General features: G+C 41.2%; 1 protein-coding gene across 8 annotated transcripts in view; it reads left to right on the top strand.

The window, feature by feature from the left end:
- LOC132824781 (CCR4-NOT transcription complex subunit 4-like) overlaps positions 1–18,724 on the top strand; it is a 169,423-nt gene that overhangs the window by 138,714 nt on the left and 11,985 nt on the right. For 5 of the 8 annotated variants that reach the window (XM_060839508.1, XM_060839511.1, XM_060839510.1 and 2 more), the window contains one exon: positions 14,483–14,689. The exons of the other annotated variants lie outside the window; for them this stretch is intronic. In XM_060839508.1, the coding sequence (XP_060695491.1) occupies positions 14,483–14,689 (207 nt within the window). The remainder of the gene's footprint in view (positions 1–14,482; positions 14,690–18,724) is intronic. 8 annotated transcript variants of the gene reach the window in all.

An 18,724-nucleotide genomic window follows, 5' to 3' on the forward strand; every position in this document is an offset into this window, starting at 1 on the left:
CATTTGCACAAATGGATCTTTTTCTGTTTAGGGAGTATGTAACAAGTGGATTTCTACAGGGTACTGTGCTGGGTCCTCAACCTTTGACCATTTATAACAATTACTTTAAGCTGTGCAAAGACATGGTTGCCTATGTTGCGAATGACATGACGACAGGGAAATATGTGACGATGACATAACAAGGTTACAGACTTGGGTAGACAACTTTAATAAAAAACGCCTTCCAGTTTTTGCACCAAATAAACAAAGATGAGACAAATAAATGAAGCCAAGAAATGTGGCTTCTGGAAATCTGAAACCTAACTTACCGGAGCAACTCCGGTCTGATAATGTCTGTGGATGGAAAGCAAGGTTAATGTTTTTGGTTCAGTGACCCTCCTTCAGATGTAAATATTGTTCAGAAAAACTCATGGGGCCACTACACATGAATCTCTGTTAAACTGCAAAGTGCAGTGAGCAGTTAGGAAGACCCAACTTTCAGACAGACTGTGGTGAAATTGTTGCTGGAGTAGTATACAGGGTCTGTTTTCCTGACTAGATATGCATGCATTTTGGGGTGGTGCAGTGAAAATTTAGTAGGTTGATGCTGAGAATGTGAAGAGTGAGACACAAAAGGACTCATACTCCCAAGTTAAGAATGATGTGATCGCAGTTAAACATTTTTAAAAAGCACTTGACTTGCCAGGCCCTTAGAGACTCTGCGGGTAAGACGTGAGCTGTTTTGAATTGAGATAACAAACTTGTTACGTGAGGCCTGTGTTTCTTTTGACATCTTGACTATCGAGAACTAAAAGTGCTTCGTCTGTGAATATGTTCATGGCTGAGTCCCGGAAATAGATTTGAGAATGAAGTAATACAAGGTAGGTCAAGAAAGTGGAGTTGATGTAGAAGTACAGCTATGATTTTTGAAGAGTGCAACCAGCATCTATATTTTTTAAGTGAAGCAACTGAGTCATGGCAAGAGACAGAACATTTACTTTTGGGATTCTTTGCTTGTGCTTTTGTATTTTCTCTGTCTGTTGCTAGGATACAGTTTTATTTCCATACCCCTAAATATTTTTCACAGGTGATCACTAGAGTGGTTAGGTGTTTGACCTTTCCTTAATGTGTCAGCAGCTTTGTTTCCTTTCATGGTTTGCTTTTTTTCATTGCACATATCTCTGTTTGAACATCGCTCATTTCAGCATCCAAGAGTCATAAGGGTACAATGGAAGAATTGGATGGTGACTGCTGGTTACAGATTAAGGGTTTGACTCCATGTACAGTTTACGCAATATTCGTTTATAAGTTCATGATCAAATGAGATGCAAATCCATGAGCGGTAACTTGCATTCTTGTTGCTGAGCTATTTTCTGATCACCTCAGATGTAATTGAATCATGTTAAAGCAAAATAGTGCAGACAGTTGAAATCAGATGGAGCGCTCGGGCATCTAATGAAAGGCAGTCATAATGGACTCAAAACGTTAACTCTGCTTCTCTAACCACTGATGCTCCTAGACCTTCTAAGTTTTTCCAGCACTTTGTGCTCTAATGGTACTGTGATACATTACCTCCTACCGTGTCACTTTTTATTTTGATCTAATGACTTGTGGAAGAGCAGTGAAGTGACCAGTATATGTGAGGGAGGTGTTTACCGAAGGCAGACTATTTGGTCGTCTTTGGGGTAAGGCCAGTGGCTGAACAGAGCTGTGCTCAGGATGCTGGGAATGAAGGCAAGAACAGGGTAATACCTGTTAAAATCTTGTGTCATCATTGTTACGTGCCTAACCTTGATTCTTAATGAATGTGTCCAACTTGGCATGTTGCTGTGCCATATGTTCATGTGCTAGCAGTCAAGAGGTCTGGTAAAGGAGAACACCGTTGCAGATTAGTTGACTCATCAATGTGGAAAATGACTGCTGTGGGCAGGAACAGATTGCTTCAGTTTGTGTGCCTTTTTAATTTAAAATTATGGTCAAATTTCTTTTAGCAACTGAATCAACGATGGTTAATGTCAAACGTCTTAAGAGCATGAAATATAATTTCTAATTTACTGTTATGCCCCCTTGAAATTGTGAACACATGCTCTCCCACTTCCAAGTTGCTTTGCCATTATCTTCTGGGAAGCATATCCTATCAAAAGCTCACAAACAGGTTTTGCAAAAATACATAGACAATAGGTGCAGGAGTAGGCATTCTGCCCTTTGAGCCTGCACCACCATTCAATGTGATCATGGCTGATCATCCTTAATCAGTATCCTGTTCCTGCCTTATCTCCATAACTCTTGATTCCACTACCCTTGAGAGCTGTATCCAATTCTTTCTTAAATGAATCCAGAGACTGGGCCTCCACTGCCCTCTGGGGCAGAGCATTCCACATAGCCACTACTCTCTGGGTGAAGAAGTTTCTCCTCATCTCTGTCCTAAATGGTCTACCCTGTATTTTTAAGCTGTGTCCCATGGTTCGGCACTCACCCATCAGCGGAAACATGTTTCCTGCCTCCAGAGTGTCCAATGCTTTAATAATCTTATGTCTCAATCAGATCCCCTCTAAGTCTTCTATACTCAAGGGTATACAAGCCCAGTCGCTCCAGTCTTTCAGTGTAAGGTAATCCTGCCATTCCAGGAATTGACCTCGTGAACCTACGCATTCCCTCAATAGCCAGAATGTCTTTCCTCCAATTTGGAGACCAGAACTGCACACAGTACTCCAGGTGTGGTCTCACCAGGGCTCTGTACAGCTGCAGAAGAACCTCTTTGCTTCTATAATCAATCCCTCTTGTTATGAAGGCCAGCATGCTATTTGCCTTCTTCACTACCCGCTGTACCTGCATGCTTACCTTCATTGACTGGTGTACAAGAACACCCAGATCTCTTTGTACTGCCTCTTTATCTAAATTGATTTCATTTAGGTAGTAATCTGCCTTCCTGTTCTTGCCACCAAAGTGGATAACCATACATTTACCCACATTAAGCTGCATCTGCCATGCATCTGACCACTCACCTAACTTGTCCAGGTCACCCTGTAATTTCCTAACATCCTCATCACATTTCACTCTGCCACCCAGCTTAGTATCATCAGCAAATTTCCTAATGTTATTGCTAATACCATCTTCTATATCATTAACATATATTGTAAAAAGCTGCTGTCCCAGCACTGATCCCTGCGGAACCCCACTGGTCACTGCCTGCCATTCCGAAATGGAGCCGTTTATCACTGCTCTTTGTTTCCTTTGTATCAGCCAACCAACTTTCAATCCAAGTACTTTGCCCCCAATACCATGCGTCCTAATTTTGCTCACTAACCTCCTATGTGGGACTTCATCAAAAGCTTTTTGAAAGTCCAGGTACACTCCATCTATTGGATCTCCCTTGTCCATCTTCAGAGTTACATCCTCAAAAAATTCCAGAAGATTAGTCAAGCATGATTTCCCCTTCATAAATCCATGCTGACTCTGACCTATCCTGTTCCTACTATCCAGATGTGTCGTAATTTCATCATTTATAATAGACTCCAGCATCATTCCCACCACTGAGGTCAGACTAACTGGTCTATAATTTCCTGTTTTCTCTCTCCCACCTTTCTTAAAAAGTGGTACAACATTAGCCACCCTCCAATCCGCAGGAACTGATCCTGAATCTATCGAATTCTAAAATAATCACCAACGCATCCACGACTTCTCGAGCCACCTCCTTCAGTACCCTGGGATGTAGACCATCCGGCCCTGGGACTTATCAACCTTCAGACCTAACAGTCTCTCCAACACCAATTCCTGGCAAATATAAATTCCCTTCGGTTCAGGTCCTTCAGCCACTGTTACCTCAGGGAGGTGCTTGTGTCTTCCCCAGTGAACACAGATCTGAAGTACCAATTCAATTCTTCTGCCATTTCTTAGTTCCCCGTAATATATTCCCCTGTTTGTCTTCAAGGGCCCAATTGGTGGGAGTGGGGTAATAGAGACAGTGTTTATAAGCTACATCCCCAACTCTATTAACTCCATAATTCTCCAGATCTGATCTCATTCAAACAGTCACTGGCATAATCTTAAATCAAAGGCATTTTACGCGTATGTGAGGAATAAGAGAATGGTCAAAGAAAGAGTAGGGCCGATCAGGGATAGCATAGGGAATTTGTGTGCGCAGTCTGAGGAGGTAGGGGAAGCCCTAAGAGATTTTTGCTTTTGTCTTTACGAAAGAAATGAACTTTGTAGTGAATGAAACCTTTGAAGCGCAGGTATGCATGCTGAAATGGATAGAGATAGAGGAAGCTGATGTGCTGAAAATTTTGTCAAACATTAAGATTGACAAGTCGCCAGGCCCGGACCAGATTTGTCCTCGGCTGCTTTGGGAAACAAGAAAAATCAATTGCTTCGCCGCTTGCGCAGATCTTTTCATTCTCGCTCTCCACTGGAGTCGTACCTGAGGACTGGAGAGAGGCAAATGTAATTCCTCTCTTCAAGAAAGGAATTAGGGAAATCCCCGGCAATTACAGACCAGTATGTCTCATGTCTGTCGTCTGCAAGGTGTTAGAAAGGATTCTGAGGATAGGATTTATGACCATTTGGAAGAGCATGGCTTGATTAAATGCAGTCAGCAGGGCTTTATGAGGTGCAGGACATGCATCACAAACCTTATCGAGTTCTTTGAGGATGTGACTAGAAAAGTTGATTAGGGTCGAGCTGTGGATGTGGTGTATATGGACTTCAGCAAGGCATTTGATAAGGTTCCCCATGGTAGGCTTATTCAGAATATCAGGAGGAATGGGATTCAGAGGAACGTAGCTGTCTGGATACAGAATTGGCTGGCCAACAGAAGACAGAGTGGTAGTAGAAGGAAAATATTCTGCCTGGAAGTCTGTAGTGAGTAGTGTTCCACAGGGCTCTGTCCTTGGGCTTCTACTGTTTGTAATTTTTATTAATGACTTGGATGAGGGGATTGAAGGATGGGTCAACAAGTGTGCAGACGACACAAAGGTTGGAGGTGTCGTTGACAGTATAGAGGGCCGTTGTAGGTTGCAGCGGGACATTGACAGGATGCAGAGATGGGCTGAGAGGTGGCAGATGGAGTTCAACCTGGATAAATGCAAGGTGATGCATTTTGGACGGTCAAATTTGAAAGCTGAGTACAGAATTTAAGGATAGGATTCTTGGCAGTATGGGGAAACAGAGGGATCTTGGGGTGCAGGTACATAGATCCCTTACAATGGCCACCCAAGTGGACAGGGTTGTTCAGAAAGCATATGGTGTTTTGGCTTTCATTGACAGGGGGACTGAGTTTGAGTCATGAGATCTTGTTGCAGCTCTATAAAACTTTGGTTAGACCGCACTTGGAATACTGCGTCCAGTTCTGGTTGCCCTATTATTAGAAATATGTGGATGCTTTGGAGCGGGTTCAGTGGAGGTTTACCAGGATGCTGCCTGGACTGGAGGGCTTATCTTATGAGGAGAGGTTGACTGAGCTCGGACTTTTTTCAAAAGGAGAAAAGGAGAGGGGACCTAATTGAGGTATACAAGATAATGAGAGGCATAGAGTCGATAGCCAGAGACTATTTCCCAGGACAGAAATGGCTAACACGAGTGGTCATAATTTTAAGCTGGTTGAAGGAAAGTATAGAGGGGATGTCAGAGGCGGGTTCTTTACACAGAGAGTTGTGAGAGCATGGAATGCGTTGCCAGCAGCAGTTGTGGAGGCAGGGTCATTGGGGACATTTAAGAGACTGCTGGAGATGCATATGGTCACAGCAATTTGAGGGTGCACACATGAGGATCAGTGGTCGGCACAACAACATGGGCTGAAGGGCCTGTTCTGTGCTGTACTGTTCTATGTTAAATCAGATTGAGCTTCAGTTCTACATCTCAAGGTTGAAAATCTGAGTAATTGAATTTAAAACATTTGTACTCCTGTTTGCCCTGGGAGCCTTCACCTTACATTCAAAATGGGTTATTGCTAAACTGGATGATTTTATCTTGCACAACTATTTACTTGCAAGCAGATTAAAAACCATCTGTCATATTAACATATTAACAATCCAAAGTCTCCATGCAAATTGTCCAGTTTTTTGCCTGTTATCTCCTTATTGTGATTTGTTATGTGCAAATGTAGCAGCAATGCCATCCTATCATTGAAAAATATTCTAAATTCCTTGTCTGACTAACTGAGTGCTAAGAGCTCCACTGGCTACTTTCCTCAAGATGCAGCATTTTCCATTTATGACACTTCCTGTTTGCAGTTACCAAGCTATTTCTCCATCTCTTCAATTATTCTATCGGATTTAAACTTGAATCCTAGCTCCCACAAGAAGTTTTTGAAAACACCTTTTTGAAAATTGAACTAACTTTAATAAGAGTATAAAACACTAGTCCCAGGCCAGACATTAGTGGCAAGGGGAGGAATTGTTAATGTTTTATTTTGATCACTTTTAATCAGATATTGGAGATGAGCATTTAAGCAAGTGCTGAGCCAGTGAAATCATGGAAACTATGAAAGGATGGAGGGCAAGTGTTATAGATTACCAAATGAGTGAGGATGCAACTAGTAAGATAGTTATAATGGGACTATTTTAGAAACCGGCTGTTCAGAGTATGAATGCTTCCAAGCAAAGGAGCAGTGGTTCATAAGACTTCAGAACAGGAGCCATGATTTTGGCTGATCTGATCATCTTCAACTCTACTTTCCTGTCTTTTCCCACTAATCCATGATTCTGTTAGTAATTTCAAAACTCTTTGTTTTGAATCGACTTATCAACGTAGCCTCCACAATCCTCGATGGTGAAGAATTCCATAGGTGCACAACCTTCTGAGAGAAGAAATTTTTTCTAATCTCTTTACTGTGATTAGAATTTCTTATGAATCCTTTCACATGTCATGTGGTCTGAGACACACTTATAAGGGGAAATGGATTCTCGGTATGTGTTTCGTAAAAAAATACTGAAATTTGAGAGTTCAGGGCCATGGAAGCTGTACGTATGTTTCAGATAGTGAAATGATTGAAATGTCTGAGAAATGGACTTAGCAATGAACAGTGGGGAGTGTAGTTGTATTTTTTTTATTTCCTTAAAGGTTTCAGGTTGTACCCCATGTTTTTCACTGATATTACAGGGTAATTTTCTGATTTTTTTTTAAGCAATGACTGTGGCTCCCCTAATTTCTTTCTTGCATCTCACAGGAGCATTAATTTGCAGCTCCTGTTCTGTCAATTTTTACTGTTTTGCTTTCTCAGCCCTAGGCTAGGCTGGTGTCTTGATGCGATTCTTGTACTCTGTCTGTTTGACCTAATTTCTATCATCTTGTATAGTATTATTCTGAATAGCTGAATGATCAGAGCTAAAGGCTGTTGAACAACTTGACAACAAGTCCTCGTTTATTAAGGTGCCCTTGGTTTTTAAACTGATAATAGTTGGTATGATGCCTTTCCTAGATTATTTGGGAGTTAGAAGATTTTCCAGGTAAGAAACTTGAATGTGTTGAGGGGAGAGATGTCAAACCTTTGTGATTTGTTATCCGTTTTGATTAGACAAAACTGTGATTGGAGTAAGTGGAGACCATCTTCAAATTTTTATTCTGCAAGTTGGATTCTCAGTATTCAACTGGTCAGAAAATCTCTGACTCTCTGTAGGACTGTAACTTACCTTTGTCCTGCAGATCTGCTTGACCTTTGCACCACGTAAAGCCAAGTCCTTTTGCTTAATAATTCAAGTAGTTTTGGTTGGCACTTGGATACTTCAGCCAATTGACTAAATGGTAACGAAGCTGTTCGCTTGCCTGCTGTGTGTCCTGCCAATCTCTTTACTGTGATTAGTTGGAGGTGTAGTTATGTCGTATGCTTCAGTCCTGCTTTCAGTTTGGAGTGTATTTATAAAGCTGTGAGAACACTAACGCTGAAGGGAGTGAAAAACCAGTGAAGTGAGTTGGTTACAAGTTTGCAGTTTGAATAAAATGCCTTTTGAGATTCTCTTTGCCATAGAGGATTGAAAGCAGACTTTATTTTCTTTTTACAGACATCTAACTTGAAAGACTTGGGTGTACTCCACAATGAAGAAAATTTGCTCTGGAGGTTCATAATCAGTTAGGAAGGCATTTGGCTCATGAGCCTTTATTATAAAGAAATAACAGTACAGGAGAATGGGCAATTGTCTCAGGCTTTGCCGCTGCATCTAGAATGTTGTGTGCAGTATTTGTCTCCATGTCTATGGGAAGATGTACTTGTGCTGGAGACATAACAGGGAAGGTTCACTCGATTTGATCTTGTAATGATCAGCTCACTAATTTGTCCCTGGACTGCATTTGGAATTATGAGAGGTGATCTGAGGGGCTTGCATAAAATGAGTGCTGAAACTGCTTTCCCCAGCCAGTGAGTCTAAATACGGAGGTACAGTATCAAGAGGTTGAAATCGTACATCTTTTCACTCCAATGTTTTGTAAATTTGGGGATTATTGACCTGAGAAAGTTGTGTCCATTGTTGAATATTGAAGTCTGAAAATGATTGATCTTGGTGTCTGAGATAGATTGACAGGGGAATAAATGAAGTTGTAATTCACGACCTGCCATGATTTTATTGAATAGCAGAGCAGGCACTAAGCTATTTTGCATGTTCTTATTACTGCACAACATGTGACTGAGGACCTGGCTGGGGCTGTTGAAATACAACATGAACACAATGTGAAAGGCACTTGGATTGTTCGCCCATGTTTAAGTTGACCAGTTTTGCTTAACCACCCGTGTTATTTCAAGGTAGCTAAAATTAGAGGCCCAACTGAATGCAGAAAAGTGCTTTCTTTCCAAACGTGTCTCATTTCAGGGTTCAGGTTTTGTTTTCCCAAATATACATTGAAAAGTAGCTCAAGATTTGACTGGGAATATCCAGCTATAGTTTCTCTCGGCTGAGAGCTGACGATAAATCTCCTCAGTGTCTGTGTGGATGGCGGAATGCTTGCAGGCCCTCTATCCTTTCTTGCTTCCTTTCCCTTTTTTTCAACAAACAGCATTCAATTATTCCATTATACGTTCACTTGGGTTGAGTGACACCAGGGAAACTTCATTCAAAGTTATACAGAAATGTTTCTCTGAAATCTGAATTTCCTCCATTGTGAGTTTGAATTATCTAAAATATCTAGGTTACTTTGTTGTTTCTCAGGATGTACTGAAGCCATGTATGGAACAAAATGTGTTGACCCTGGTGGAAGTTTCAGAACAAGCCCAGGTGGTGGTGGAGGGAACTCCCATGTGATACCTTCCTCAAACAACAACAAGGCTACCTGTGTGGTCTCTGGGGTTTTGTATTTAATGTGGTCATTGCACGGTGGCACAGTGGTTAGCACCGCTGCCTCACAGTGCCAGAGACCCAGGTTCAATTCCCGCCTCAGGCGACTGACTGTGTGGAGTTTGCACGTTCTCCCCGTGTCTGCATGGGTTTCCTCCGGGTGTTCTGGTTTCCTTCCACAGTCCAAAGATGTGTGGGTCAGGTGAATTGGCCATGCTAAATTGCCCGTAGTGTTAGGTAAGGGGTAAATCTAGGGGTATGGGTGGGTTGCGCTTCGGCGGGTCGGTGTGGACTTGTTGGGCCGAAGGGCCTGTTTCCACACTAAGTAATCTAATCTAATCTATTGCAGTTGTCATACTTTGCCTGTATGTTGATGTAAACACGCATTGTGAAATTGCAACAATCTTGTCAGACTTAAGTATTTCAAAAAAGTAATGATTTTAATGGTAATTCCCGTTTAACCAGAGAACTGCAGTCTGTTCCATGCACAGCCATCCTGATTTTTGTTTTAAACTGGCTTTAGGGGGAACACTTGACCTTTTTTTAAACGTGCTGTTTAAATGGACAATTTTGAAAACTATCCTTGTAGTTGAGCATAATACATACATCCTGTTGCCAACTGCAAGCTCCTCTGAACGTTTAATTCCTGCAGTATGTTTTCCATGGTTAGAAATCATTCTGTTCCAATCTTGAGCTCACTGTGAAGTATGAATAACTCCGAGGTTCCACAAGGTGTCAACCATCTGCTCAAGGCAGTCAATGCGACACATAAGTAACAGCTCGCCCCCTCAGCCCTTGCTCGATGCACTGCCTGGTATCTTGCTGAGTTATACAGAAGCAGGTTCAGTTACCAGTCTGAGTCATGTTGGCTAATCTTGACCAGCAAAGCAGATATTTAAAACAATTGCTCTCACTGTCCTTTAAGCAGAGATTTTTTTTTAAAAAATCTGCTCTCATTTCCATTCCTCTTTCTGTTCATTGACTGAAACTACAAAATGGTTCTATGGAGGTAGAGTAATTAGCTAAGAAACTTCCATAGGCAAACAAACTGTCCACACTTTATGTGGACTGGGTTTGATTCATAGCAATTTGGTATTTTTTGGCATCTGAGAGATTCTCCAGAGGCATGAGTCAGCATTTCTCAACAAAGGTAGGAGAGATGCATGCAGAGTGGAACCTGGACAGGCAAAGGATGTTGGGGAAAAAGTAGCCTCCCGATCAGTAAAGATGGAGGGAAAGGCAGGTGCCACTGTTGTAACATTTCATCTGAAAATACTGTCTTCCCTCTTAAATTTACTACATAATTTCCTGTTCCTGTTATTGCCATTTCCAGCAGTTTTCAAACTCTCTCCTCTTTCACCTTCCAGCAGCCACACTTCCTTGTTCAAAATCTTAACCACACTTAATGTCACTCACCTGGCATCCTGTTCTCACTGATCATCATGGCACCTACTTCCCCCAAAACACTTCAAAATAATTTGCCTCCCCTTTGCATGTTCCACCAACTAAATATCACATTGCCATCCCTCTGCGTGTTCCACCAATTAAATATCACATTATTCCTCTTTAGTTTTTCATTCCAAACTCACTTAGCTGCACCATCGATAGCTGACTTTGTCTCAGCTGAAGTTTCTCAGAATTCCTTAATTTCTTTATTTCTGATGTAAGACCCTGCCCTCTCACTTCCCCCACCCCCACCCAGCAATTTTGAAGTGCCTTAAGTTGCTTTTTGCATAAACTTGAGTTTTTAATCTGTTGAAGTATCTCTGCTCATAGACCTGATTTTGCTACTTGAATCCAAAGCCTTCAAATCTGAAGCAAAGCACAGCAGACTAGCATTTGTGAAATTGCTGTTTAAAGCCTGTTTGTGCAAGTGAGGAGCAACTTTGACTTCTACCAACTGTGCAAACCGACCTTGTGTTTGGGGGTTACCATTGACCAGAAATTCAACTGGACTCCCCACATGAGCACAGTGGCTATAAGAGCAGGTCAGAGGCTCATGAGTAACTCACCTCCTGACTCCATCATCTACAAGACGCATGTCAGGCATGTGATGAAATGCTCCCCACTTGTGTGGATGAGTACAACTCCAACAAAACTCAAGAAGTTTAATATTGTCCAGGACAAAGCCCCCTCCTTGATTGGTGCCACATACACAACCATTCACTTTGTCCACCACCATCACTCAGCAGCAGCATTGTGTTTTATTGACAAGATGCACTGCAGAAATTCACCAAAGATCCCTTAGACAGCACCTTCCAAACTCATGACCACTTCCATCTAGAAGGACAAGGGCAATAGATACATGGAAGTACCACCACCTTTTCTTTTCCCTCCAAGCCGCTCGCCATCTTGATTTGGGAATATGTTACCATTCCTTCACTGTCACTGAGTCAAAATCCTGGAATTTCCTCCATGAGGGCATTGTGGGTCTACCCACAGCAGCTGGACTGCAATGGTTCAAGAAGGCAGCTCATCACCGCCTTCTCAAATGCAACTAGGGATGGGCAATAAATACCGACCTGACAGTAATGACGACATCATACAAATGAAAAAAAATGATCACTGAGTAGGCAGAATTGGCAGCCAATGATGGGCTACGATGAATTCTGATTCCACTGTCTGCAGTGTTCGGAGTGATAAATAGCAGTGCCAGTAATTCTGTTCTGATGAGCAGTATAACAGTGTTGCATACTTGCAATATAAAAATAGTTGCTTGGTGGTACAGAGTTTGTGTTGAGAGAGAGAGAGAGAGAGAGGCTGTCAAAGCTTTTGCCTTACACACATCAGAACAGCCACGCTGCCAGATTTTCAAATAGAGCAATACTTTATGCTACGTGAGGCAAAGGTGCTGTTTTGTTGGCAAGTTAGCTCTAATTGAGGTGTTGCCAAGAAGAATGCACCAAGCGTTCCTTTGTTTAATCCAAAAGAGATGCAGTGCCTGGACGTTTCCTTTTTTCCTGCAAAGGATCAGTCTCTGCGTAAGGGAGGAACTATAAGTGAGCCACATTGCATGTCTAACTGATCTTAAATTGTTTGTTCATGTAATTCTACCTATTGTGAAAAGCTGCATATACCAGTCTTTGGAATGTGCGGCCTGAGCTTGTCCAGAATTGACCTTTATTCTTCCTGAATTAAATAGGGATGTGGTGGACAATTGCTCCCTGGTGCATTCTACCAGTTGGGTCGTATCCATTACAGCTCAACTTGCATCTGAAGTAACTTTAATTTCTGTATACAAATGTGAGCATGTGCCGGCAATTATTTTAAAAGGCTATCGACTGATCTGTAGCTCATCAGTTTTTCTGAGAGCTCCTCAAGCAGGTTTGTAAATGTCAGACGGAGCATTTTTCAAGCTTAAAACTATTGAAAACCTGTTCGGTTCAACTTTCCTGTCTTTGATATTTTGTTCAATTTGACAAGTATTGAATAAAGCATACTTGACCAAAACATCATCTGCATTTCCAGAAATAAATTGTGTTCTCCGATTTCAGTTATTTATTATGACTCTTATTCAGATAAGAAAAATACATTTGGTTGTTGTAGCCAAGCAGTCAATCCATCTAATTACTTAAGTAGTTAGCTCTCAAGCAAATCATGATCGGAACCAGCAGTTTATAGTGACTGAATAACCGTCTGTTTTATGGCACCTGTAGGAATTGAATTTGACCTTTCTGAAGCGTCTGTGCTGTTGGCTTTGATCAAAAGCTCATCTCTTTTCTATTGATGTTTTTCAATAAAATAAGCTAGTTAGGAAACAAGGCTTGAAAAGCTGCTAAGGCTAAGAGTGGCTGCATAAATATTGAGATAAATGTGCATATATTGACTTCCTGATGGAAGGGAAGGCTCTCAAAATGAAGGCAATGTTAATAGAAGGGTCGATATGCCATGCTGTGAAGGAAATGGTGGTATAACTTATGGGATATGTTTACTCATTTTGATTCAGTTGTTAATTTCCCATTAGACTATGAAGAACAGCACCGGCTGACCCATACTAACCTTCCAAGTGGCCACTTTGGTCATGATCTGAGGAAGGCTGTTTCTGAAGTGGATGAGCTGTAGATATTTCTAGTGAATCTATGCAAACATATTGTGGCACACATCTGGAGTAGGTGATATTTGAACTTGGGCCTCCTGGTCTAGAGGTAGGGATGCTGCCATTGCACAACAAAAGCCCCATGTGGATTAGCTGTACAAAGAATGAAATTATCTGCAGCTGTTAATTTGAGGTAACTGATTTGGCACGAGCTTGAAATAGTATGGATGTGGTGTTGAGAATCTCCTCCCAATGTGTGCATCATTTGAACAGATTAAAATTCGATTGTTTTGTAGGATTTCCACAGCTCTGCCTCCGTTTGTCTCTGAGAGGCAGACAGAAAGGAGTGACTGAAGACAATGTTATAGACAGGACTTTCTGTTCAGTGTCAGACCTTGTGGTAAAGGGTTTTCTTTGATCGCTTGCTCTGAATTTCTTTTCTTCTTTATTTCCACTTCAAACAAGCAGAAATAATTGGATGAAGCTGTGATTTACTCCGAGTACAGTGACGTTGCAATGTTAACAGACTGAATGTTGGTGTTGCGTTTTTAATTGGTTTGAATGAATCTTGTAAAAAATGCACATTTAAAACTTGCAGAACCCAAAGTTTATACAGGAAACCACTTGACTTTCTAATTGCCTTGTAAATGTTTTCTTTGCATTTGCTTTTGGCTTTGTAATGTCAATGGCCTGCAGATACATGTTGATTTAAGTAAACAAAGGCTTAGAATTCAGGAAGGTTTCTTAATAGGTAGGATTGCAACCACAGGGATTTTGCAAGTGAAAATGCACACTGGGCCAGAGTAGTTTGCACGTACCCATGACCAGAAACACGGCACAGGAGATTTGTGTGCACTGCAGTGGATGGGGAAGAGATAGGGACTAGGGATTGTGCGTCAACCTGTGGAGACTGAATGCACAGAATATAGTGAGTCCAATGAAATGGAGACTTGATCAACAAGTGATCTCTGCAGCAAGACTAAAACAGTGAGCAGGGCAGTGGCACAAATGAGAATCCTAGCAGTAACAATGGAAATGCCACCTTTTAATGTGTGCAAACCAAAGGTAGACAGGGTTGCTGAATGCAGACTAGTGAGTACAAGGCCCCTCAAGTGGCATGGAGTCAAGACCAGTAAAAATCCAAAAGTAATCTGGCAATGCCCAGTTAATTTTTGTTTTTCCTTTTATTTTATTTTATTTTTTTCAGACAGCGGCAGTAATGTGGCAAGTTTAAATGTGAAAGAGTGGCAGGATGGTCTACGGGCACTGTTACCAAATATTAACATCAATTTTGGGGGACTACCAAATGCTGCTTCCTGCTCTTCAGTGAACCATGCAGCACCAACCTCATCCAACAGCAGCAGCCTGAACTGGGAGAGTGGGAGTGGCTGGATGGACCCAGCAATTATAACAGGTGAGGCCAACAGATCATCTCCATTCAGCTCACTCCTTTTACCCATGTACGGACCCAGTCTGGATCCAACTGTTCAAACTTGAACTACAGCCAAGCATAAAGAAATCATACTGATGGGCAGAACAGTCACAGATTTTGAATATCAGTTTTGAAATTGGAATCTGTGTCCATCGTTTTTGGGTGTTGCTGGGATCAGATGAGTAATGCTGTAGCAAGTGGAGCTTCTTTTCGTGTTACCTTATCCATAGTCATCTTTGTGATTCCTGGTGTTAGAAAGTATCTAGTCAGTGATCCAGGTTAAAGCCAGTCCTGACCGAATCCCCATGTCAGTGGAGTGTTTAGGGTCATTTTGACTCAGCAATAGGTAGTGCATGACTCATTAAATCTGCTTTGTGAAGTATTCTACAAGAGGTTTAAGGACTTTTCTCTTACAAACTTCCTGCTGTGCCAGGAGAAGATATCTGCTGATGTGAAAGGCCTGCTAGGTTCAGGTCTGCCATTTATTTTTAGCTTTAGCTTCAGTTGGGTGTGCTGAATCAATATTCTGTGAAATGCTCTTAACATTTTTCCTAATACTCCGTTGCTTCCTATGTTTTAAATAACCTTCCACTTGGTCAGAAACTGGAACTGCGTTGAGAATGGGGCTAAAACTGAACTAAAGTCATCTTCAGAAATTCTGTAATAGCCATCCTGTACAAATGAAGGAAACTTGCTAAGCTGTCTGAAATGTAACCATCCAGAAATTGTCTAAAGTTTGGTCAAATTTGGTTAAAAAGCATTACTGCCCTTCACAGAAAGCAACTTCTTTCTCTCAAGTATGGAGGCCAAACCTTAGCGAAAGACATGCACCCAGTAAACTTGTGGCATTGGCCATGGCTTGTGCTGGCTCTGAGCAGCGATTTATTGAATTATTGTTTCAAATTGCACACTGGAAACTTGACCACATCCTAGGCTGACTCACTATTGTACTGAGGAAGTGCTGCACTGTTCTGAACCACCAGCACACTGTTTGCCCTTTCAAGCGGATAGATTGTGTGGTTTCAAAGTTCTTCCAGTATGCTCACTTGTACTTGGCTCTCCAATCTCATTAAAATTATAACCTTAACATTGTTTCATTACTATCTGTGGGATTTTGTAGACAGATTGGTTGCTGGATTTCTACAGTACCAAGTTGACCATTCTATTGAAGTCCTTTTGGACATAGTGTGAGGTGCTAATTTTCTTAAAACTCATTTGTGCTTAAATGGCTTTGTTTAACATGCATTGTGTAGTAGTCTTGTTTACATAAGCTGCCCCATTCTCTGATCTTGAAGCCTGAAAAAGTTCCAATTAGGCATGGCAAGACATTTTTCCCAACATTAAAGATTGCCATGTGATCCATCTGCAGCTGCTCTGTAGTTATGCTACTGGCATACAACAGTGTTGAAGAGTTTGTCCTTTACTTTCAGTATCTCTAAATGGGAGGTGTAAGAAAATACTGTAAAATATTCTAATTAATATTGCAAGACCTTCCCTCCAATGATTACTGGGAAGATATTTGTGAGTAATTCAAATTTGAGGCTTTAGATTTGCAACCTTAGTTCTGTGTCTGCAGTAGAGCCAGACAAAAGGCAATATCAACATGCAAACTGCATCTTGGCTGTAAGTGTAGGGATGCAGCATAGCCTGAACTATTTTATTTGTACCAGGATGTCTGTGTATTTCCATTGAACACATTGACATTTTTAGTTTCTTAGTGCTCCACCCAGTGATTCTATTGGTCTCCCAGTCTTTTAGCGATTGATTCACCCAGTTGGGTATTGCTTAGTTTCAGTCTGCCATCTGCAGCACAGCCGAGCAGGTAACCGTTTGGCCAAGCTGATCAGCTGATTTCTCAGAAGCTCTGTTCGAAAGTGGTCAACCTTTGGGAGTGTGACTTTGTCTCTCTCCTTTGCAGGATGAGTGGCTGTGTTGCTTTTGGTGTTTTTTATCTCTTGTTTTGTGGTTTATCTGTTATGCATTGTTTAATCATTAATTCTGTATAAATTTGGTGTTACAATGATAGCAATGTAGCCATTTTTGAGTAATGCTGGAAATACTCAACATGTCAGGCAACATATCTGAAGAGAAGTGGAGTTAATATTTCTGATTAGTTACCATGGTCATTTTGAATCAGTTCTGAAAATAGAGCCTTTTAAACATAACTAACTGCACACTTGTCTGAATGCTTTTTAGAGTGGATCCTTTGGATCCTAAGGATTGCCAGAAATTCTTTGTCAGAAAGAAGCTGTGGCTTGGCTACAGTCATCCTCAAAATAGCTGACTCAACATTGGCATTACCACGGTGACATTGTTTTAGCCACTGCACTAATTATAATAGAAAATGTTTTGCCATTGTAGACAGACAGATTGCAGGAATACAGTCAAAAAGCATGGCGCTGGAAAAACATAGCAGGTCAGGCAGCATCCGAGGAACAGGAGAGTTAATGTTTCCGGCATAAGCCCTTCATCAGGGGAAGGCTTATCCCTGAACCGTCAACTCTCCTGCTCCTCAGATGCTGCCTGACCTGTGCTTTTCCAGCGCCAAAGTTTTTGACTCTGATCTCCAGCATCCACAATCCTCACTTTTTCTAGGTTATAGTGTAGTCCTGCTCAACATAGTTTTAATATCCTTCATTTTTTTATTTTGCATCATTGTTTTAATTTTGACATAATTTGTGAATTACCTGTATCTGTCTCCGCCTTTCATCAGCATCCAGTCCTGCTCTACCTGGAGGCCAAACGTGGGTGTGGGCAAGGTGTCTTCGTTTCCTGTTGGACTTGCTTCCTCACCGCCTCCTTCCAGCTTGCTTCTCCCTGTCAGACAACATTCTCCTCTCTGGGCCTCATTCTCTTATCTTCCAGCATCTGCAGTTCTAAGGTTCTAGGATTTTCTTCAATTTTAGTCTTTAGGTATAGTTTTCAGTTTAATGTTGGCTCTGTCCCTGAGTGCTTGCTTCCTTCCAGAAGTTAACTGGAAGTCCTGAGATCCATCTTAGCTGTACTAGATGGAGTCTGGGCAACCTGATATTACTGGAATTTAATTTATTTAAATTTTGTTTTTTTTTACCTTGCTGATTATTTCCATTCACGAATATGGGCTTGTACAAATTTTTACGAACAGGTGGTGATTTATTTCAACTTAATGGGTTCGGGTATGCATTTTCTTTTCCTCTAATGGTTGTTCGACAGAACTTAACCCTGGCGGTAACATTGATTCCTGGGGGAATTGGAGCTTCACTTAAATTTTTTCCACTTAGTCGCATCTTTTGAACCCCAACTTCAAGTGACAATATCCTGTCGATAAGACGCCACCTACCCCAATTCAGTATAAAATCTTTTTTATTGAATTTGAGAACTCTGTAGTTGATGAGGTGCCAGTATTTTCTCGTTTTCTCCTTTTATCCATCAGTTGAGAAACTTCTGCATTCACCAGTTGTCACAGTGACTCTTAATTCATAACATAAGACTTGCTAGAACCATAGCTGCTATCCATCTGTGTTGGTTATGGTTCCAGGATGTTTGGAACTGTTACCTGCTTCACATCATTTTGTTAAATAATGAAATAACCGAGAATCAACCGAGAAACATAGCAATGAAGAACACTTGCCCTCTGCTGTTTGTCTTAGTTTGATCAACTGTACAGAAGATTCACATTCACATGCATAGGTCATGCAAATGAGTATTGAAATCATTGTACTGTCAACAATGTTCCACTCATTATTATTTTGTAATCTCATCCTCAAGTACCTGAACTAAATAGCAGCTAAAATATTGAACAGTATCTTCCCAAATTTATATGGTAATTTATTCTGATCAGCTATGTTGAGTTTTCTGTGGGTTTTTGGTTATTGATTATATGGCAGAGTCAGCAAACTAACTGGTTTGTCTTTGAGTTCTGTGTTGAGTTAATTTCACTAAGATTGGGCTAGTGTGCTGGACATGAACAACTAGAGCTTGAGAAGGAGACAATGAGCCAGTATGAGAGTCAAAAATAATCCCCTGCAGTGAAGCATA

The sequence above is a fragment of the Hemiscyllium ocellatum genome, chromosome 19, assembly GCF_020745735.1.
Source record: "Hemiscyllium ocellatum isolate sHemOce1 chromosome 19, sHemOce1.pat.X.cur, whole genome shotgun sequence".
Lineage (NCBI taxonomy): Eukaryota > Metazoa > Chordata > Chondrichthyes > Orectolobiformes > Hemiscylliidae > Hemiscyllium > Hemiscyllium ocellatum.